Source organism: Podarcis vaucheri (genome assembly GCF_965113315.1).
Source record: "Podarcis vaucheri genome assembly, chromosome: 3".
NCBI lineage: Eukaryota > Metazoa > Chordata > Lepidosauria > Squamata > Lacertidae > Podarcis > Podarcis vaucheri.
In genome coordinates, this window is record NC_138761.1 from 5,341,510 (window position 1) to 5,365,368 (window position 23,859).

Consider the following 23,859-nt stretch of genomic DNA (forward strand, 5'->3'; position numbering starts at 1 on the left):
CCCAGCAAGATGTCTGTGGACAAACGCCGGCTCCCTCAGCCTGAAAGGGAGACAAGCGCCGCAACCTCATACAGTGGTACCTTGGGATGCGAATGGGATCCGTTCCAGAGCCCCGTTCGCATCCTGAACGCAACGTAAGCTGCGATGGCACGCCTGCGGGTTGCGTTTTGCTGCTTCTGCGCATGATGTCATTTTGAGTGTCTGCGGCGAAACCCGGAAGTAGCGTGCTCTGTTACTTCCGGGTTGCTGCGGAGCGCAACTCAAACGCACTCAACCCAAGGTATGACTGTAGTCACCTCTGACTGGACTTAACCGTCCAGGGATCCTTTATCTTTTTAACCGTTTACTACCATCACACATGGGTGTAGCGGGGAGCTGCCTCCCAAATCAGGTAAATAAATAAAAATACTTAACTAACCAATTGTGTCACAGATAACTCAGTTCTGCCCCTTGCCATCACACCTGCTTGGGCAAGGTTTGGTCAGAATCTCCCTCCTTGCAACTTGAATCCATTAATTCGGGCCTTAGCCTCTGATGCAGCAGACATAATAAATTAATATCGAATTAGCATTAAACAACAAGCATTATTATTGATAATTAATTTTATGATCATCAATTGCATTTCTGTACCGACCACCGCGGGGAGGTTTGCAACGTAATTCGATCCATTGCCCGCCCCTCCTCCTCCCCCCCATAGGCGTTAAAAAACACCCCCAATATTATGCAAGGTAAGTTCCCGCCCGCGCGTGCGCAACTGCACCTTTCCTCTCCAGGGGCACGTGACTCCCCATCGCTCGCGCCCAGCCGCTGACCACGTGCCCTCCCCCCCCCACCCGAGCCTCGCGACAGGGGTTCCGTCCCGGCGCATGCGCGCGCCGCCTGATGGCCGCCGCCTCTCCGTCCCTTTTGCCCCAGTTTATGGGGTGGGGGGAGGGGCGATGAGTTCCGTCGGCCTCCGCAGACTCTTCCTCGCTTTCGCAGCCATGGGAGAAGCCGCCTCTTCTGCCTTCAAGGCAGCCGGTGAACGAGAGGTCCTGCCCGGCCGGAGCCGGAGCCTTGTGCGCCTCCTGGGTAAGTGAGCGGAGAGAGATAAGACTAAAAAGCGGCCTCCTGAGGGGAGCCGGGCGCCTCGAGTGAGAGCGAAGGAGAAGGCCGCGCATGCGCCTCGAGTCGCTGGTGAGAGAGAGCGCAGCTCGTGAGGGAGACGTTATTCTCAAGACTGTGGCGCATGCGCGAGCTCTCCCCGGCTGCGCTCGGCGCCTGCGCCCTAAGGAGGTGGGTCGGGGACCTCGCGCGGTGGTGTTCGGAGGGAGCATGCGCGCCTCTTGGCCCGCCTCTCCCAGGGAGAAGCCAAGCCCCAGTGCGCATGCTCCGCGTGGGTCTCTGCAATCTTAGGCGGTGCATAGGTCGCTTTAGGTTGGCTGTTTCGCAGCTGGAGCAATGATTTTCACGTAGAGTTGGAATGGACCACGGGGGTCATCTAGTCCAACCCCTTTACAATGTAGGGATCCGTTTTCCCCACTTTGGGGCTCGAACCCACGAGACTGAGAGTCTCCTGCTCTAGTGACTGAGCTATCCCCAGGCTTTGCTCCAATAAAGGGCATTCCATCTCACTCACAGCTTGCATAAGGCGGTTTTCCAGTTATACTTCCTTGCACACCTCTGGCTTTGGAAAGTTAAGGGTTGCAACTGACTGTTGGGGGAAAATATTTATACATACATACCCTGCCTTTTCCCCTGAAGAACTTGAGGTGGCTTACAGCTAAAATAGAAACATCTAAAAGCAATACGTTACCATAATGCCATTGTACATAAAATAAACATGTCATTACAATAAAATACCTGCTTTCCTCCCCCTTTATTTGCAAAAAGAAGACGTGCTCTAATGAAAAGTACCTAAAAAGACACATTGCATGAAATGTTCTCTTGGAGTTGGGAAGGCAGCGGAGGGGTGGCCCAAGTTTGCAGAGGGGTGTTAAGTTGTTCGGGGTCAGTGAATGGGTGGTAAAATGGCATATGCAGTTCTTTGTAAATAAGTGCAGGGTGAAAAAAAATCTTAATTTGACATAGAGTAAGCCCACCATTTAGGTAAAGGTAAAGCGACCCCTGACCATTAGGTTCAGTCGTGGCCAACTCTGGGATTGCGGCGTTCATCTTGCTTTATTGGCCGAGGGAGCCGGCATACAGCTTCCGGGTCATGTGGCCAGCATGACTAAGCCGCTTCTGGCGAACCAGAGCAGTGCACGGAAACACTGTTTACCTTCCCGCTGGAGCGGTACCTATTTATCTACTTGCACTTTGAGGTGCTTTTGAACTACAAGGTTGGCAGGAGCAGGGACCAAGCAAGGGGAGCTCACCCCGTCGTGGGGATTCAAAGCGCCAACCTTCTGATCGGCAAGTCCTAGGCCCTGTGGTTTAACCCACAGCGCCACCCACGTCCCTAGCCCACCATTTACATACATTTAATTTGTGTGCATTCAGATTTACGCACAGGGCAAAAAATAGCTATTTTTTTTTAAGGGGCAGGGTTCTCAGGAAAATAACATTGGCAATCCCACGCACCACTGAACCCAGAGGGTTTTGACTATACATGATTTTGGCTTTAGGAGCAAGCGGCTGAACATAGCCACCCTTATAAGTTGCAGGCTTACTGCGCAGGCTCATGGGGACTGAACCAGAGGTGACAGACTAGGAGCATGACCTTGGGATCATAGTAGATAGCTCTACTGAAGGTGTTAACCCCAGTGTGCGGTGGCTGTGAGAAAGGCAAATTCCATGCTATGAATTGGGAGAGGAATTGAAAATAAAATGATATCATAATGCTGTTGTAGAAATTTATGGTGCGACTGCATTTGGCGTATTATCTTAAAAAGCAGAGACATCACCTTGCCAACAAAGGTCCGTATAGTTAAAGCTATGGTTTTCCCAGTAGGGATGTATGGAAGTGAGAGCTGGACCATAAAGAAGGCTGATCGCCGAAGAATGGATGCTTTTGAATTATGGTGCTGGAGAGTCCCATGGACTGCAAGAAGATCAAACCTCTCCATTCTGAAGGAAATCAGCCCTGAGTGCTCACTGGAAGGACAGATCCTGAAGCTGAGGCTCCAAGACTTTGGCCACCTCATGAGAAGAGAAAACTCCCTGGAAAAGACCCTGATGTTGGGAAAGATGGAGGGCACAAGGAGAAGGGGACGACAGAGGACGAGATGGTGGGACAGTGTTCTTGAAGCTACCAGCATGAGTTTGACCAAACTGCGGGAGGCAGTGGAAGACAGAAGTGCCTGGAGTGCTCTGGTCCAGGGGGTCATGGCTAAAGAACTGCATTACAAAATGCAAAGACATGTAAATTTCAAAAGCTATCTGTGTTTCAGTTCACATATTGGCTCCAGAAGGGTAAGAATAGCTCTGCTGGATCCAGTCAGGGACCCCCCTGGTGGAAGACAGGAGTGCCTGGTGTGCTCTGGTCCATGGGGTCACGAAGAGTCGGACAACAACAAGTACAGTTCTGGCCACCTCACCTCAAAAAGGATATTGTATAGTTGAAAAAGGTTCAGAAAAGGACCACCCAAATGATCAAGTGGATGGAGCGACTCTGCTATGCGGAAAGGTTGCAGCGTGTGCAACTTTTTAGTTTAGAGAAAAGGTGAGCAAAGTGAGGTAAAAGTACAGGACCCTGGATGGTTTAGTCCAGTTGAATTTGGCTATGGGTGCAGTGCTTATATCTGCTTACAGACTGAAGGAGCTGGCGTTTGTCTCCAGACAGCTTTCTGGGTCATGTGGCCAGCATGACTAAACCACCTCTGGAGCATGGAACACCATGACAAGTGTCAGAGCGCACAGAAACAGCGTTTGCTTTCATGCCGCAGCGGTACCTATTTATTTACTTGCACTGGTATGGTTTCGAACTGCTAGGTTGGCAGGAGCTGGGACAGAGCAATGGGAGCTCACCCTGTCATGTGGATTCGAACTGCCGACTTTATAATCGGCAAGCCCAAGAGGTTTGGTGGTTTAGACCACAGTGCCACCTGCATCCCCCCAGGAAAGGCAAGTATGAGATGGCATGATAGAAGTTTATAGAAGTGTTCCCTCCCCCTTTTTTTAAAAAAAAGAACTGTTCTCTCGTGCAATGTGCCTGTACCCTACAGTGTATTCTCCACTGAAATTTATAGCAACAACAACCAGAATCAGAGATGTGTTAGTTTTTTGTCTGTTTATACTTCGGGTGAAATGATGCAGGGATAATGCAACTGATACTTGGGTGGAAATTCTTCATGTGACTTCTGGAAAAGAAGCAATATGTCAAAAGCGTGCAAATAATCTTTGGTAGATGAACGGTATCCAATATGTATGCATTTCAGATGGCCTGATTGGCTGTCAGAGAAACACAGCTCCTGGGAGTCCTCAAAACCCAACACTGTCTTATCACCTCCTAAGTACCACACACAATATTCATTAGCCAGCACTTTCACCTGAAAGCCGCCCCCCCCAATCCCTGGAGTTCTTCAAAAGCTGCTTAACATTCCTCTCACACTGCGGTGTGCATGGGCCCGAAGCTTTATTGTGCAAAACTGGATCCCCACCCCAGAAGGATTCAGATGGGCTTGTAAGCCGAAGTATCTCACCAGAAGGGTCCCCCCCCCCCAGCAATAAAAGCCAGGTTGCTGGGGAACAGCCTCACTTGAGGGGTGGACACGTTTGCCCAACTGGCAATCCCTTGATTGCAAAGAAGGCGTAAAAGAGACGTATTCAGCAGATTGCATATTCATGAACCTGACCACAAGAAAATGGAGAAGATCTTTATTCTGAGAATGATGCTGGTGTGTTACTCTGAGAATTTACAGTGGTGCCCCGCAAGACGAATGCCTCGCAAGACGGAAAACTCGCTAGACAAAAGAGTTTTCCGTTTTGGAGGTGCTTCGCAAAATGAATTTCCTATGGGCTTGCTTCGCAAGACGACAATGTCTTGCGAGTTCCTGCTAGTTTTTTCCCCTTCCCCCCCCTTTTTCTAAGCTGCTAAGCCGCTTATCAGCTGATCCGATCAGCAGATAAGCCGCTAATAGCGCTAATCCGCTAATCCGTCAATGGGCTTGCTTCGCAAGACGAAAAAACCGCTAGACGAAGAGAATCACAGAACGGATTCTTTTCGTCTTGCGAGGCACCACTGTATTCCAGATTATGGAACAAAATAACTTGACACAAGGGCGTTCTTCAGTGCCTGGCTGTCAAGGCTTGGGAAGGCCCTCGAATAAAATACAGAAGCTGATCGGTTCTTCAAATAGTAGCTGGGATTAGAGGAAGATGGAGGATTGCGTTTAGAAGAGGGAGTTTTGGAAGGGTTAGGAAAACTGCACCTCCCGGAATTCCCTCTTCTGTGGGCCAGTTAAAGATACAGAAGACCTGGCCCTAGCCTCTTCTGCTTCTGGACACTTTATCAAAACATCCTGGGGTCTATGGAGCAGAGATTAATAATTTTGAAATCTTTCCTGCACTCTATGTCAAGATTGTTTGCAGGGTATTACTTCATTTTTCTCACAACTTCCCTGTGAGGCAGATTAAGCTGAGAAACTGGTTTATCAAAGTGTGCTGCTTCCTTGCTGAGCAAGGAAGCCTATGCAGCAACACTGGTGTAAATTCTCTTATTGCTGAAAATCTGGTCCTGTACTGGGGACGAAGGTGCAGTCCTATAGCTTCTGTAGTTTATTAACAGTGGCAGCAAGACCAGCCTTTCAGAAACCTGTGGAAAATGTTTATCCATGAATAAAATGGTTATGTACGCCAAAGAGGGAGAATCTCTTAAAAGGATCTGTTATCTCCAATTTCCCAAAGGTTGTGTTTACATTTTTTAAAGGACAGTGTTTCATGTACTGCAATTGAGGGATGAATTTCTGATATGGCTTAACAAACCATACTAAAAGCTTTTCTGAGGTTATCAATAACAAAATAGCTGTGCCAGAGATAACATTATAATATGCCTTGTCCACAGCGGTTACTGGGTTTGCTTCCTTCTTTTTATTCAAATTCTCCCTCGAGATTCTCCGCTTCTCCCGTACCCCAGGGATGAAGAAACTCTGTTCACTTGCGGTTATCAGTATGGACCTGATGTCTGCTGCTGTGAATAGAAAGTGCTGCCACTTCACAGATCTGAGTCACTTCTTTGGTATGCAGAGCTGCTAATGAATAATAATAAAAGATACTTATATTAACTGAGCCTAGTACTGTGGATCAACCAGCTCTAGCTATTTAGGCAGCTCATTTCCAGCCTCATTTCTCTTTTTCCTGCTTTGAAAGTGATATTTCCTCTTTGCGGTTGATCTGCTCGGTTCCTCCTTCTTTGCGGTTTCCCAGGCTGTGGTATCAGAAGTTTCCCAAGGGCTGAGCTGGCTTGAGTTCGTCAAAACAAAAACAAGCTCAGCTTACCTGCGAGTTGTGCAAGGTCTGCAGCTAGTTTGCACACAAATGAAGAACACTGACGTAAGTTTGTGCTGATAGGTAGCCAAATGTACATTGTCCCAGTGACACCCTAAGCATCTTTACTTGGTGAAAGTCCCGCTGAATTCAAGGGGACTACTACCCTGCCATGTGCGCATGTACGGTTTTGACATTTCAAAGTCTGCTAATAATTTCTAAGCCTGCTGAGGTTGAGCAGATTTTAAAATTAGCTTTACCACCACTTTAGGCTAAAGTGTACATTCTTACCTACCCTTCAGGCATAGTTTGGCAATCTTTAATGGTTTTTGCCTTCTGTGCATGTTTTGGAATACAAACATTTGGAATTTATACAAGCATTAATTTGTTAGAAGGAGGCTAACAACAAACCCTGGTTTTTAATACCTGCTTTTATTGGGCAACGTCTATAGCTCAGTTGCAGCATCACCAGCTAGGAGTGTGAAAGACTCCCTATCTGAAACCCTGGAGAGCCACTGTCAAATCAGTGTACACTACTGAACTAGGGGTACTGCTAGTCTGACTTGGTATAACACAGCTTCCTGTTTCCCGATAGGTAAGACAGTGGGGCTATGATTAAAAGGTAAAAGTAAAGGGGACCCCTGACCATTAGGTCCAGTCGTGACTGACTCTGAGGTTGCGGCGCTCATCTCGCTTTATTGGCCGAGGGAGCCGGCGTACAGCTTCCGGGTCATGTGGCCAGCATGACTAAGCCGCTTCTGGTGAACCAGAGCAGCGCACGGAAACGCCGTTTACCTTCCCACCAGAGCGGTACCTATTTATCTACTTGCACTTTGAGGTGCTTTCGAACTGCTAGGTTGGCAGGAGCAGGGACTGAGCAACGGGAGCTCATCCCCATTCAGATAGGTGGGGTATTCTTCTCTTCTTCTTTTTCTTCAGATGAAGGGTGGTATAGAAATACAGTAAATCAGTCAAACAAACAAACAAACAAACTTTGTATTCACACAGAGCTGGTTGTTGAGTGGCTCCTGCAGGGACCTCAAATAACTTAGCCCTGCTGCATCAGTTTCTTTCACTGCTCAATGAGCTGCTTGCCACCCTTCTGAGGGTGCTATGACTTGGCCACACTGTTCAGTTTCAACTGTGGCTCTCCTATGGCAGCTAGCAGCCTATCCTTCCCCAGGGATCCTGGTACAGTGGTACCTCTGGATGCGAACGGAATCCATTCCGGAGCCCTGAAGCGAACGCAACCCGCGCCTGCGGGTCGCGATTCGCCGCTTCCGTGCATGTGCGTGACGTCATTTTGACCGTCTGCGCATGCGTGAGCGGCAAAACCCGGAAGTAACATGTTCCGTTACTTAAGGGTTGCCGCGGAACGCAACCCGAAAATACTCATCCCGAAGGTATTTCAACCCGAGGTATGACTGTAAAAGGCTACTTCTATGCATGGTTTGAGGATGGAAACTTACTTTGCGTTTCTGGACAATTTGTTACTATTACTACTACTATTATTATTAGCATTTGTACCCTGCTCTTCAGCTGAAAAGGCTCCCAGAGTGGCTTACCATATTTTTCCGTCTATAACACGCCCCCGTATGTAAGATGCCCCCTATTTTGGGGGACGCAAAATTAAGAAAATGGAGGAGATTGCCCTGAGTTGTTGAGCTTTTTTAGGGGGAGGGGGTTGTAGGAAATCACTCACCCGCACGCATCGTAGAAGCCACCTAAAATATGTCCCCGTGCTGGCACAAGCCACCATTCACCCGCCCTAATGCCGCAGTGACAGCCAGTCAACACCAGCCCTTGCCGCAGCCACCAATAACACACCAAATAGACGCTGGCAGTCTCCGCATCGTGGCAGCAACCAAAACCACGTCCCCCCTGTGCACTATCCGTGTATAAAATGAGCCCCAATTTTTAACATCATTTTTCAGTAAAAAAACCACCCTTGTCTTATACACGGAAAAGTACGGTACATACAATTAGCCACATACAAGTCAATACAGTGGCACCTCTGATTAAGAACTTAATTTGTTCTGGAGGTCCATTCTTAACCTGAAACTGTTCTTAACTTGAGGTACCACTTTAGCTAATGGGGCCTCCTGCTGCCACCGCGCCGCCAGAGCACAATTTCTGTTCTCATCCTGAAGCAAAGTTCTTAACCTGAGGTACTATTTCTTGGTTAGCGGAGTCAGGAACCTGAAGCGTCTGTAACCTGAGGTACCACTGTACCTGATTATCTGTACTGAGAGAAGGAGAGAAGAAGATGACCCTGCTGATGCGTCTTGTCTTTTTGGTGGCCTCTGACGCCATCAGCCACGGTGTCCTTCTCAACTACCCTTGTGTGTTGGGAATTGGAGATATGCATTTTAGTGGCATGGCTTCTTCTCCCCTTGGGAATTGTCCGTTGCGCTTCCCCGGGGTTAAATATCGTCTCTCATGCTGTCTTACAGCTCCTTGAAGTGCTGTGTGAAGTTGTCTGGGGGCTGGAATGCAATCTAGAGCAAGCCAGTAAAATATTGTGGCTGAGCAGGGGTTTGAAACCCGTTTTTCCATTTGGGTGTCCGTGTCTAAGACTGAAGTCTTCCCTATTGCAGCATACTGTTTCCTGCAATTAATGCAATCTTTCATGGAAGCATTGATACTTTTCTGAAGCCAGAACATGAACCCTTCAGATTGTGAAACTGTACAGTGTTATGTGCAAACGTTAAAGTAACTGTTGGAATTGGCTGGTGGGGGTGGATCCAGGAAATTACGGACTGGTTAACTTAATGTCTCCCTTAAAGGGATGCGGGTGGCGCTTTGGGTTAAACCACAGAGCCTAGGACTTGCCGATCAGAAGGTCGGCGGTTTGAATCCCCATGATGGGGTGAGCTCCCGTTGCTCGGTCCCTGGCTCTTGCCAACCTAGCAGTTCGAAAGCACGTCAAAGTGCAAGTAGATAAATAGGTACCGCTCTGGCGGGAAGGTAAACGGCGTTTCCGTGCGCTGCTCTGGTTCGCCAGAAGTGGCTTTGTCCTGCTGGCCACATGACCCGGAAGCTGTACACTAGCTCCCTCGGCCAATAAAGCGAGATGAGTGCCACAACCCCAGAGTCGGTCACGACTGGACCTAATGGTCAGGGGTACCTTTACCTTTACCTAACTTAATGTCTGTTCCAGGAAAACTGGTGGGAGGTATTGCTGAAGATAAAATAACCAAGCATATACAGTGGTACCACGGGTTAAGTACTTATTTCGTTCCGGAGGTCCGTACTTAACCTGAAACTGTTCTTAACCTGAAGCACCACTTTAGCTAGTGGGGCCTCCTGCTGCCGCCACGCCGCCGGAACACGATTTCTGTTCTCATCCTGAAGCAAAGTTCTTAACCTGAAGCACTATTTCTGGGTTAGCAGTCTGTAACCTGAAGCGTCTGTAACCTGAAGCGTATGTAACCCGAGGTACCACTGTAGAAGGAGAAGCTTCGCTGAAGCACAGCCAGCATGCCTTCTGTAAGGGCAGTGACATGACATGACATGACATGGCAGTGGCCAAACAGATGATTGTGGGAACCCCTCAAGCAGGATTTGAGCACAAGAGCAACTCTCCCCTTCTGCAGTTTTCAGCAACTGGTATTCAAAAGCATTACGGCCTCAAACTATGGAGGCAGGGCATAGCCAGTGATGATTAGTGGGCATTGATAGCCCTCTCCTCCATGAAATTGTCAAATCCCCTTTTAAAGCTATCCAAGTTAGTGGCCATCACTGCCTTCTGTAGGAGTGTGTTTTAACTGTAACATCGGTTTTAACTGTGGTTTGGGGTGGATAATAATTAGGTGCGCCTGATACTGATTTTATTGTAAAAGAAGAACAAATGTTTGCAAATGGACAGCAAGATCCCTTTAAGAGTTCCTTTTCAATGCCAGCATAGTGTCACCAGGCATTTGTAGGAGAGGGAAGCACTTTTTATGAACTGGTCCCAATTCAATGCCTTTTGTATCTTACGGAAGGGACGTGGGTGGCCCTGTGGGTTAAACCACAGAGCCTAGGACTTGCCAATCAGAAGGTTGGCGGTTCAAATCCCCGCGACGGAGTGAGCTCCCATTGCTCAGTCCCTGCTCCTGCCCACCTAGCAGTTCAAAAGACCATCAAAGTGCAATTAGATAAATAGGTACTGCTCCGGCGGGAAGGTAAACAGCGTTTCCGTGCGCTGCTCTGGTTTGCCAGAAGCGGCTTAGTCATGCTGGCCACATGACCCGGAAGCTGTACGCCAGCTCCCTTGGCGAATAAAATGAGATGAGCGCCGCAACCCCAGAGTCGGTCACGACTGGACCTAATGGTCAGGGACCCCTTTACCTTTTACCTTTACTGTATCTTACGGTCTGACCACCCATTGCCTGTGGTTCCACCTGACAAGATATCTGACAAGATGAGACAGAAGGAGGGGAGGCGAAATTAACATATCTTGTATTTTCTCTGAGAACAAAATGATTATAATTTCAGTTTCAGCCATGAATTAGGTCTGTTTCTGTAGTGGATCTTTCCCCATTATCACCAGTCAGCCTGATATTAATGCAGTATTCCATGCTTCTTAATGTTATGGGTAGAACCTCCTTCGAAAGAAGCTTGGCATCTTTATGTATTGCCTGCAGACGTTTATAGAGAGCACATATCTTATCGCTGAATGGTGCGCATTGCATCCAGTTCTCCAGGACTACTGAGTAAAATGTTTTTGTTACCATTGTGCACAGTGTACTAAACCATGAAGGCTGTAAGGCGATTTGGCAGAATGAAGTGATGCTGGTGCCAGGATTTGGTTTCTAATCAACAATTTTGGCTAAGAATATATACATATACGTATACATATATGTATGCATATACATATACATCTATACACACACACGTTTATGTGTGTGTGTGTGTGTGTATATATATATATATATGTTTATGAATTGACTTGCAAAGGGCATCTATTGGAAACAAGGACTTCCAACAGCCTGGCACAGGCTGGAGCTCTGCCAAGACTGCTTGGGAAGGTTGCCATGCTGCAAGCAAGCAAGCAAGCTGAAGAAAGGGGGAAAAAGGCAAGACTTGGCACTGTTCAATCAAATCGGCTTCTTTTGTCTGCTTTCTCGGCTTGAGCTTCAGGAAAGAAAACCATCTTGGGATACAGAAAAAAACCTCAGAAGTTTTCGGTGTTCAAACTTAGAAGATTATTAAAAGTCGCTTGGGCTTTTTTGTTTTGTTTTGTTTTGTTTTAAAGCGGCGGTATATTAAAATTCATCCATCACTGGTTTGGGAAATAGCAGCCTTTCTTAAAGAAGCCACCACAGTGTTGTGTCTTTATACATATAGGATAATACGGTATTTGAATTTTGTATGTATAGTAAGGTTGGAAGATGGGGATGAGGGGGCGGGGGCGGGGGGGGAAATTCTAAGTTTTTAAAAAATGGCATACATTTGCAGAATAAAAGTTCTCATTGACTTTATGCTTTTAGGATCAAGCTAGACAGTTGTTTTTATTCAAAAAAACTGGTTTGAGGGTATAAGCTTTCCTTTCTTTCACCTTTATAATACATTGCAAATGATAACTTTTAAAAGGGATCACCTCTGATATATGTTCCTATATCCGCTGTGAAATAATATAGTTTAAATAATGATGCAAAATAGTGTTTTGCGTTTTCTTAAAGCAACAGCATTTGTTTTCAGCAATTCCTCCTTTACCTAGCACGTTTCCCTTCAATTGGTGACAACAGGGAAAACCCACAATGTTCAGCTTGAAGGCACCAGTCTTTGCTTGAAGACATGCAGCTAGAAAGATGGCAATTTGTTTTAGTGCCTGGAAACAGTTTGGGGCATACAGTATAACTTTAAAAAGATGCTTGTGAAATTAGCGAATTGTATACTTCAGGAGCAAATTGTAGTGGATTCTGTAAAATGGTTTGATGGTGGCAGGAAATGGAATATGAGCTGATTACTCAGGATAAGGAAAGTTCTGAGTTAAGTAGGTTCTGTTCTGTTGATTGAGATAACTGGTAGAAAAAGCCCCACAATTTATTTGCTTGAGTTTGAATTTATTGGGTTAAGTAGTTTAAAAATGACTGAAGATCAGATTCAGTGTGCTTTTAGTTATGCAATTAGATACAGAGTATTTTCTCTTAAAACAGGAGAGGAATAGTTTATTCCTAATTTTGAACCAACAAATACACAAGTATCTTGTCAACTAGGCCTTGAATTACTCCATTTCTTTCCTTCATTACTGGTTCAGAGAGTTATGATAGGCTAGTGTGGGTCCTTTTCACTTAGCACAAATAGTTGATGAACTTTTTTTGAAATATGAGATTGTTCAGTTGTGCCACCAGCTGTTAGAACAACAAGTTTCATCATATTTTTTTTACAAAACAAACCCGTAACTGTGTTTAAAAATCTTTATGTAGATCCTGAATGTACATAGAAAATTGTTACGTTTGTGATGCCAAGCACACTTATGAAGAAATTAATTCCCTTGAAATTCAAAGAACTTTATGAATAGCAAGTTTAGGACTGGAATTTTAAAGAGCCAAAAATAGTTGCAGTTTTTAGTGTATATAGAATAGAAGTTGATATATTTTTAATAACAAAGTTCTTGCCTAGCTGAACAGATTCCAGAGTCATTACAGTAAAGCAAATGCTGCCACAGAACTTCTTTTTGTGTCTTATTGCAGTGTTTGTTGTAATGGCTTGCTTGGAAAGATAAATAGGACTGCCTTTGTAAGATGCCATTTAATTTTTTGGAAACGAAAGGTCTGCATGTAGCTTATTTTATTTTCTAACATTCATGCTAATATTCATGTAGATTTGATTGCATTTTATAAGGTTGGAGTTACCATTATTATTAATGTAATTTTTCTGTGTTTATCTTTTGTATAATTCTTCATAACATAACATAAGATGAGCAGTATTCAGCCAAAGGTAAGCACTTTAAAATCGGTTTGATTTGAAAGAGAGATATTTAAACACATTGAATTCTTCCATTGGATTGAATGGGATTGAATGTCCAATCCGGTGCATGATTCCATGAAAGTTAGCTCCACTGTGTCCAATGGGATTTACTCCCTACTAGGTGTGCTTAGGATTCTGCAGTGGTATGCCCAGTTATATAGGAATAAACTATTGAACTCAGGGGAACACAGCGGATGTGTAGGATCACACAGTTAGCAGGATTACTTTGGTGGATTGTGCCCTTTGGTCTTGAAAACCTATTCTAATTTTTGCTTGCAATTCCTAAACAAATATATGGGAAAGTATGCAGAATTTTAAAGGAGGATATACCAAGTAACCTGCTTTAAATATACTTTTACGTATTCATTAAAGATGTGTTAGTATTCTGTTTACCTTTTTCAAAGGTTTTTTAAAAAACTTTTTAGCCAAATGATTGCCAAGGAATTATTCTGAATCCCCAAACTGAGATGTCACAAATGTGCATTGTTTGTGTGTTAAGGACCCAAAATTCCAAACATTTGGAATGAAATTCTCTCCCAAAGTGCAGTGAGCCAGCTGGAAAAATAACTGAATTTTGAAATGTTCTTTAAAATAGATTCCGATACGATTTGTCATTGTCCCATACAGAACATGTAACATAGGGGAGTATTCAAAAATACAAACTGCCAATTTATTCTGAAATGCTGTATTTCTTTAGAGGTGCTAATTTGAATGCAATCCAGTCACAGTAGCTCCTGCACAACTTTCATTGAAATTGTTAGGATTCACAATGGAGTATTAAAATATTACAATGCTCTGGCTCAATCTCCATTGATTTGATGGGGTTTGCATTGGAGTAGTTCCTGGGGATTGCACTTTTTGCTGCAGCATGTACGACATGTGTTAGATTTTTTTTTTTAAAGAAAATGCCAAAACCAGCAACGTGTTAATAATGTATTAGGCCTTAGGCAGACAAAATGTTTAGCTACAGTTTGTTTCCTTTCCCACAGTTAGTTAAATCTGAGCAATCTAGTCTTGAATAAACTAAGCAATAAGTCTGTAAGAATACCGGGATGTGAAACCCTGGTTAAGGCTGTTTCCTCAGTTCTCCAGTTGCTCTGCTTTCAAGGTAGCAGGCATGTCTTAGCCCAGGCATAGGCAAACTCAGCCCTCTAGATGTTTTGGGACTACAATTCCCATCATCCCTGACCACTAGGGATCATGGGAGTTGTAGTCCCAAAACATCTGGAGGGCTGAGTTTGCCTATGCCTGTCTTAGCCAGACTCCCTAAACATTTGTTTGTTTCAGTGCTTATTCGTATCTCGCTTTCCTTCTCAGAGGAAGCACAACACATCATTAAACAACAATGCATAAAACAATATCCAAAGACAATCAAACACCATGAAAAGTTAAGTATAGGACCTCAGTTGTTGTTGCTGTGATTTGTTGGCAATTCACAGCAACAACAATAAGAGAAGAAGAAAGAGGGGGATCAGTAGAACACCTTCCCCATCCAGAACAGGATGAAAAGCATTTCTTCAAAATTGGGAGTGCAGGTAAAACCATTAGGAAGAACTTACTACCCATGAGAGCAGTAATAATGATAATGATAATGATAATGATAATGATAATGATAATGATAATAATTTATTATTTATACCCCGCCCATTTGGCTGAGTTTCTCCAGGCACTCTGGGCGGCTTCCAATCAAGTGTTAAAAACAATTTAGCATTAACTATTAAAAACTTCCCTAAACAGGGCTGCCTTCATATGTCTTTTAAAGATAAGATAGCTGCTTATTTCCTTCACATCTGAAGGGAGGGTGTTCCACAGGGCGGGCGCCACCACCGAGAAGGCCCTCTGTCTGGTTCCCTGTAACCTCACTTCTCGCAATGAGGGAACCGCCAGAAGGCCCTCGGCACTGGATCTCAGGCTGAACGATGGGGGTGGAGACGTTCCTTCAGGCCTACTGGACCAAGGCAGTTGAGGGCTTTAAAGGTCAGCACCAACACTTTGAATTGTGCTTGGAAACGTACTGGGAGCCAATGCAGATCTATCAGGACTGGTGTTATGTGGTCCTGGCAGCCACTCCCAGTCACCAGTCTAGCTGCTGCATTCTGGATTAGTTCAGCAGTTAGAGTTATATGTCTGTTTCCTCATTCTGAAATGAAACTTGATGAAGGAATAAAGTAGGTTCCCCCCACCCCAGAAATAAATAAACCCAAGTGGGCACAATTAGGTATTTGTTTGGGAAAAGGTGATATCATAAACTTGAGTTTGAACTGTCATTGAACGTCCTGTGTATAGCGAATAAGATGACTGGGTTTGCAAAGCAAGGTGATATTATTATTATTATTATTATTATTATTATTATTATTCCACCCATCTAACTGGGTTACCGAAGCCATGCTGAGCAGTTTCCAATAAATTAAAACACAGTAAAACATCAATTGTTTTTTAAAAATTGCTATACAGGTCAATCTTCAGATGTATTCTAAAAGTCAGAAAATTGTTTCTCTCCTTGACATCTGACGAGAGGGCATTCCACAGGCTGGGCATGACTACTGAGAAGGCCCTCTTCCTGGTTCCCTATAACTTCACATCTTACAATGAGGGAACCACCAGAAGGCCCCCATAAAGGTCAGCTTTGTGGGAAGTATCAAGGAATACAGAAGAACAGAAAGAGCCAGTGTGGCGTAGTGGTTAAGAGTGGTAGTCTCGTAATCTGGTGAACCAGGTTCGCATCTCCGCTCCTCCACTTGCAGCTGCTGGGTGACCTTGGGCCAGTCACACTTCTCTGAAGTCTCTCAGCCCCACTCACCTCACAGAGTGTTTGTTGTGGGGGAGGAAGGGAAAGGAGAATGTTAGCCGCTTTGAGACTCCTTAAAGGGAGTGAAAGGCGTGATATCAAATCCAAACTCTTCTTCTTCTTCCTTTGTATATCAAACATTATAATAAATGTCTGGGCCACATTCCACAGAGGAACCACTGTGTACTTGGTCTGTGGGGAGCACCTTCTGTCTAGGTCAAGGGTATCTAACTTGTGGTCCTCCAGATACTGTCGGACTTCAACTCCCATCAGCCCCAGCCAGTGTGGGTAATGGTGAAGAATGAAGGGAGTTTATTTATTTTGCTTAATTTGCTTAATAAATTTTACATACCGCTTGACTGGAAAAACAACAACCATGCCTTAAAGTGGTTTACAAAGAGATAAAACAATACAATCAAGAAAATGTTTACAACAGTCCTTTAAAACGTACAAAAATTAAAATACTAAAACAGATTAAAATTAAAACAGATTAAATACTAAAACAACCCCCGACCTGGCCGCAGTGATCCATGCGACTGTCACCTCCAGGCTTGACTACTGTAATTCGCTCTACGCGGGGCTGCCCTTGAAACTGTCCCAGAAACTCCAGCGGGTGCAGAATGCTGCAGCGAGGCTCCTCACGGGGTCTCTGCCATGGGAGCATATTCACCCAGTGCTTTACCAGTTGCACTGGCTCCCAGTGGAGTACAGGGTCAGATTTAAGGTGCTGGTTTTGACCTTTAAAGCCCTTCACCGCCTAGGACCCTAGTACCTATGGGACCACCTCTCCCAGTATGCCCCATGGAGAGCCTCAAGGTCCATAAATAGCAACACCCTAGTGGTCCCGGGCCTTAAGGAAGTTAGATTGGCTTCAACCAGAGCCAGGGCCTTTTCAGCACTGGCCCCAACTTGGTGGAACGCTCTGTCTCATGAGACCAGGGCCCTGCAGGATCTGATTTCTTTCCGCAGGGCCTGTAAGACAGAGTTGTTCCACCTGGCCTTTGGCTTGGAGCCAATTTGATTCCCTCCCTCTCTTTTTTCTTTTCCTTTCTCCTCCTGCGATGAGGCTACATTTTAATATTTTAATGTTTCAATATTTTAATATTGTATTTTACTTTTTGTTTTTAAGTTGTAATCGTTCAACTTGTTTTTATTATTGCTTGTTAGCCGCCCTGAGCCTGGCCTTGGCTGGGGAGGGCGGGGTATAAATAAAAATTATTATTATTATTGTTATTAAAAATACCTCAGCTTTCTAAGCATCTGTGTAGGTTTTTCTAAACAAGAATGCTTTTAGCAGGCGTCGAAGAGTACAGTGAAGGTGCCTGCTTGCTCTCAATAGGCAGGGAGTTCCGATGTGTCGGTGGCACCACACCACACAATCAAGTTCTTACAGATGCAGAATGGGTTTTATGTGGTACCTGTAATAGTGCCAGTTCTGCCAATCGAAGTGGTTGAGTGGGCACATGTGGAGTAAGCAGATTTTGTAGCTAAACTGGAACCAAGTTGTTAAGGACTTTATATGCTAATAGTATCACTTTGAACTTGGTCCAGTAGCAGTTTGGCAAGCAGTGCACATCTCTGAGCACAGGTGTTACACGCTGACGAGGTATCTTAAGTAGACATAAAGTAGATGGTTGATTCAGGAAAGCTGGAAATTCAGGCAATATTTCAGTACCTTGGACAGAGCACTGGAGCAATAAAGGCAGAGTCCATCAGTGCCCTTAGTATCTGTGCACAGGAGTTCTACATACAATGCTGCCCAGGTCAGCTTCTTTTTGAGGGGGTCTGCCTACATTTAAAGCAGCATTGCTCTTGCCTTGTACACATACTGGCTATACTGTTAAGCCTGTTGTTGCCTTGAGATTGTGGTGAGGCAGGATGCTGAGGGCTTTTGGGCAAGCCCTGGCACACATTCAAGGGTTCCAGAGATTAGGTAGTCACAAGATTTGAGGATGGACGATGCAAGTCCAAAGATTCTTTCTCTTCTTCAGTGGAAGAACCCATGGAAATGTGCTGTTCAGCGACTTATTTTCTGCAATAGGAATTTTCCTCCAAAGAGGAGATCTACAAGTCAAAAATGGTCAAAATGGTCAAAGGCCTGGAAACGATGCCTTATGAGGAACGGCTAAGGGAACTGGGCATGTTTAGCCTGGAGAAGAGGAGGTTAAGGGGTGATATGATAGCCATGTTCAAATATATAAAAGGGTGTCACATAGAGGAGGGAGAAAGGTTGTTTTCTGCTGCTCTGGAGAAGCGGACATGGAGCAATGGATCCAAACTACAAGAAAGAAGATTCCACCTAAACATTAGGAAGAACTTCCTGACAGTAAGAGCTGTTTGACAGTGGAATTTGCTGCCAAGGAGTGTGGTGGAGTCTCCTACTTTGGAGGTCTTTAAGCAGAGGCTTGACAACCATATGTCAGGAGTGCTCTGATGGTGTTTCCTGCTTGGCAGGGGGTTGGACTCGATGGCCCTTGTGGTCTATTCCAACTCTATGATTCTATGATTCTATGAAGCCTGTATCTGGTTCTTGAGCCTGATACTAAGTGTTCCCTCCAAATAATGTTTGCCTGGAAGGAAGTCTCATTAGATTTAATGGAATTTATTTCCACAAAAGTGATGGGCTTAGTTTTCATTTTACAACAACAACCCCTGTGTCTCCTTCCCTCTTCCCTGCATCAGCACTGTCTTATTCTCTGCTGCTGCTTATGTTTTTAGCATTTACGGGTGATATTATTTTGACAAGGCTTGTAGCAGAAAGGTACTCATCAGTGTGCTGTGCTGTTTTATGAGGTAATAAACCAGTTCCTTTATTTGAATAAACTGCCTGGCCTTTGGGCTCCTAGTCTTCACTTGAAAAAACTAGATTGGATTATTGCTTTGTACAAGAGAGATGTGTTCTTGTTATGATTTATTATAAGCCTTTGCCAATTACTTATCGCTTGCCCTGCTCCTGATTTTCAAAGCATTTATATTTTGGCAAACCTGTAGTCAAATATTGATATTGGAAAAGTCTCTTGACGGTGATCCTATCATTATATTCTTATGATAATTCTCATTATAATTTGAAAGTTTGCTGCTAGTGACCTGGCCAATTCTTGAAATGGAAGCAATCCTAAGCGCTTGAAAGGGAGTGTGTTTGGAATCAACACAACTTGCTTCAAAGTAAATAGGAATGCAAAATTAAAACTGACTTTCTCAGAAGGACTTGACCTTTATGTTCAAGTGTTAGGAAATAATGGGGGAACCACTTGATGACTTCGAAGCAGTGGACAAGAGTGGGAGATTAAATGCTGTTCAGTTTTCTACCAGTGTTGTACTCCCAAAGGAATTTTGTTGTCTAAGAACAAAAAATGAGTGCAAATCAAAAGGCTTTCCATTTATGATCTTCCGTTTTTTTAATAAAACATTTCAAAAATGTAACCCCCCCTTCTCATCAGTGTCACAAGGCAGCTAACAACAACATTTTTTGAAATAAAATAACAGCAATAATCTGTAAAAACAACTAGCAACAGCAGATTAACAAAACAAACAAATAAAAAAATAGTTTGAATTGATTGGGGTATTAGTTGAGCTGATTGAGGTCAGCAGCAGAAAATTTTCCAGTGCTATGTGGGGGGGGGGGGATCTGTTTTGTTAGTTTATTTGAAACAATGAATTGATTCCAATTGCAAATATTCATTCATTCATTAACGAATCATTTCCTATGAATTAGCTTGTTGGAGACCTAATGGGAGGGAGTTCCAGAGTGTAGGTGGCACCACACTAAAGGCCTGATACTGACACCTTGCAGAAGGGTCTTCTGATATGATAGCATCTGCTGGTTCCCTCTACTGCAGAGCATAGTGATTGGTTCGGTATGTAGGGATATCCTTCAGGTATCCTGGTACCAAGCTATTTAGGGCTCTGTACACCAATAATATCATCATGAACCTAGCCCAGTAGCTAATCGGCAGCTGGTAGCATAATTGTTGTTGTTTACTCGTTTAGTCGTGTCCAACTCTTCGTGACCCCATGGACCAGAGCACGCCAGGCACTCCTGTCTTCCACTGCCTCCCGCAGTTTGGTCAAGCTCATGCTGGTAGCTTCGAGAACACTATTAAACCATCTCGTCCTCTGCCATCCCCTTCTCCTTGTGCCCTCCATCTTTCCCATCATCAGTGTTTTTTCCAGGGAGTCTTCTCTTCTCATGAGGTGGCCAAAGTCTTAGAGCCTCAACTTCAGGATCTGTCCTTCCATAATAGGACATACATAATAGCATAATAAGATGATGTTATTCTGCCCCAGTGAGCATTTTTTATTATTATCTAAAGAGTATTTATTTTATTCCTCACCCTGACTGCCTCCAAGAAATAACATTGGGGGAAACCCCAAAGAGGGGTACATACAGCGACTTTGGTAAAGCAGAATTGAACGATCCCGGGAGTGAGGAACAAAAGTAGAACTGTCTAAGCAAAGACAATTAAACTAAAAGACCTGCGGAAGGCATATCCTTTCTTCTTTGAGTGTTAAACTGAGAAAGTCCCTTGGAATTCTAACAGATTTTGTCTCAGGTACAGGCTAACAAGAATGAACAGGAGGACTACAATATAAAACTTTCACTACAGAATGCTGTACACACCTGTTGTCAAAACCCTTCCCTCAAAACCCCCTTAACCACTGTGTCTATTTGCTTGCTTGCTGAGCTTGTCTGTGGAGAAGGACATAGGTCTTCTCCCTTATCCAGTCTTTATTGTATGGCTGGTATGTCTGAGTATCAGCACAATAAACAAGGCGGCTGAGGTCAGCCAAGTCATCAGTGAAATCAAATAACTGGCTAATATATGTAATTGAAGGGCTGTTAGGATTGTGTTATGTGCTGAGTTGAATAGGATCCAAAAGGCAGCAGTCTGATTGGTCCACAGGAGCCACCCAATCCAGCTCCAGGTGGAAGTGAATCCGCAGTCTGATTGGCCTACAGGTGAATCCCAGAATTAGCCAATCACGTGGGGCCCATTGGGTAAATAATGTATATAAAGCAGACATTCTGGGGGAACTTCCATTTCTCCTCACCACTATGAGCTGAATAAAGAGCATGAAATCTACTCTCGACTCTGAGTATATTTCAGATTCATTCTCTTCAGACGCTCTTCATACATTTTACAGACTCCTTCCATGCATTCATTCACAGATTCATAATCATCATAAAGTCCTGCCTTCTGGTTGTTTGGTAGGTTGAACAAGCAAGATTGTGTGAGCGTTTGAGCATTAATACATTCTGTATTAGCTCTGCTTCAGGCAGCAAAACGTATTGGACTGTTGCTGGAAGAGGCATTCTCTTCTGTGCAAGGATAGGAGGGGATGCCTCTCTCTTTTAAGGCGATGTTTGCTGTGACACATGCACATATCATTCAAAAACGAAAGCTTCCTTTTGAAAACAACCTGTTAATATTACAGGTAAATGATAGGAGACCACAGTTCAGTTCTATATTTACATGGAAAATACTTGCCGGTATATTCAGTGGGCCTTTATCTCAGGAAAGTGTGCATGAGCTGCAATGTTAATCAACTAATTAACTGATTGATAAACTAAACACATGTGATTAATCAGTTCAGATTTCTTTAATCATTTGACAGTTCTGTTCATAATTTACACCAAGCCCTTGCAATAGAATGGAAATCTAAAGTAAATAAAGCATTTGTTTCCCCATTTTTTGAAGGTGCATTCTCCAACATGGACCCAAATTGGGGTGCATTTTATTTTTTTATATACAGTATATAGGCAAAAGTGATTTTGCTAGAATATATGATTCTAATAAATAGGCTTCAGCTGCCCCTGTGTGCAACCCTACATCTTGTTTTGTAGCTGCCCCAGTGAACTGCAGTCATAGCCTTTGAAGAACTGGGATTGCCTGTGGGAATGGAAGAAATATTTTTTCAGAAGAAAATTAAATGATTAATTAATGCAATATAGTGTCTCTTACCAAAGCCTTTTCAGGGGCTTGTTTAGCTCAATTAATGAGGAAGAATTCCAACAGCAGGTTCTTAGTGTAGCTTTTTGAAGACTATAAACGTTTTATAGCTGCTGCAGGGGAAATGATCTTAGAGCTGCTCTGCTAAAACTACCCACTGAAGTTACATCCAGAAAGGAGAAATTTGATAGCTTTTACTGGGCTCTTTTTTAAAAAAAGCAAGCCGAGTTCCTTGAGGATAGGATGGGCGTATGGAATAAAAATTAAAAACAGTTTTCAGTTGGGTCCAGCAAGCAGCTCCTATATTTTATGTATTCTTAAGTCAAGAACATACAAAATGAAAACTTAACTTAGAATTACATAGTTGGAAGATACCTCAAAACGTCAACTAGTCCAGCCCATTGGTAATACAGGATTTGTCGTAGAAGTGATATGAGGATGAACTTCAGGAGGACCACAGAAGAACAGGATAGCAGCTTGAGTCTCCATAACCATCACTGCCGTTTTCAAATAAAGTTTCATATCTGGTGAGACAGTTAACGCCTTCTCTGTGGTTTGTGTTTAAAACAAAAACTGGGGAGTATCAGGTTCAAAAACCTGATACTCCCCAGTTTTTGCGAAAAGCAATGACAAACCTAGACAGCATCTTAAAAAGCAGAGACATCACCTTGCCAACAAAGGTCCTTATAGTTAAAGCTATGGTTTTCCCAGTAGTGATGTATGGAAGTGAGAGCTGGACCATAAAGAAGGCTCATCGCTGAAGAATTGATGCTTTTGAATTCTGGTGCTGGAGGAGACTCTTGAGAGTCCCATGGACTGCAAGAAGATCAAACCAATCCATTCTGAAAGAAATCAGCCCTGAGTGCTCACTGGAAGGACAGATCCTGAAGCTGAGGCTCCAGTACTTTGGCCACCTCAGGAGAAGAGAAGACCCCCTGGAAAAGACCCTGATGTTGGGAAAGATGGAGGGCACAAGGAGAAGGGGACAACAGAGGACGAGATGGTGGGACAGTGTTCTCGAAGCTACCAGCATGAGTTTGACCAAACTTTGGGGGGCAGTGGAAGACAGGAGTGCCTGGTGTGCTCTGGTCCAGGGGGTCACGAAGAGTTGGACACGACTAAACGACTCAACAACAGCAACAACAACATCAGGTTCAAATCCCTTCTCGGCCATGAAGCTCTCGCTCTGTGAACTTGAGCCTGTTACTGTTTCTTGTCCCAACCTATTCACAAAGTTGTTGTGAGGCTAAATGGGAAAGGGGAACTCTGAGCTCCTCTGTAGAAAGGTAGGATATAAATCACAGAATTGTAGAGTTGGAAGGGACCCCGGAGATCATCTAGTCCAACCCCCTGCAGTGCAGGAATCTTTTGCCCAATGTGGGGCTCGATTCCATGCCTCTGAGATTAATAACAATAGCTGTGCTTTATACCATGATAGTGCCTACATAATGTACATTTAATGTGCATAATTTCAGTGGCATCTTCATGAGACAGCTAAAAATTGATGTCCCGGACTAGAAGAAGATTTAGAATTAATCTCTGTAATTTTCCACAAATGCTGAAATATGGTTGATGCAATTCAGAGGTCTCCAATACAGAACTTTTCTTATTGCTGTTAATGAAGCTCGTCTGCCCAAATGTGAAATTTCCTGATGGAAGTCACCAAAAAGTATATTATGAACGAAGCAATTCCTTCTTCAGTAGCCATGGCAAAGTATCAGAAAGTGCACCTTTTGAGAGGGAAATTATTGCTACTGG

At 44.1% G+C, this 23,859-nt stretch overlaps 1 protein-coding gene across 4 annotated transcripts in view; it reads left to right on the forward strand.

Annotated features, from left to right (window-relative positions):
• Window positions 1–840: 840 nt before the first annotated feature.
• Window positions 841–23,859, forward strand: part of MSRA (methionine sulfoxide reductase A) — a 216,712-nt gene continuing 193,693 nt past the window's right edge. Inside the window, exon 1 of one of the 4 annotated variants that reach the window (XM_082217948.1) lies at window positions 841–1,071. In XM_082217948.1, coding sequence (XP_082074074.1) covers window positions 867–1,071 — 205 coding nt within the window. In that variant the 5' untranslated portion in view covers window positions 841–866. Of the gene's footprint in view, window positions 1,072–11,536; window positions 11,746–23,859 lie in introns of those variants that run through there. The other 3 variants (XM_082217947.1, XM_082217946.1, XM_082217949.1) reach the window with 3 other exon arrangements.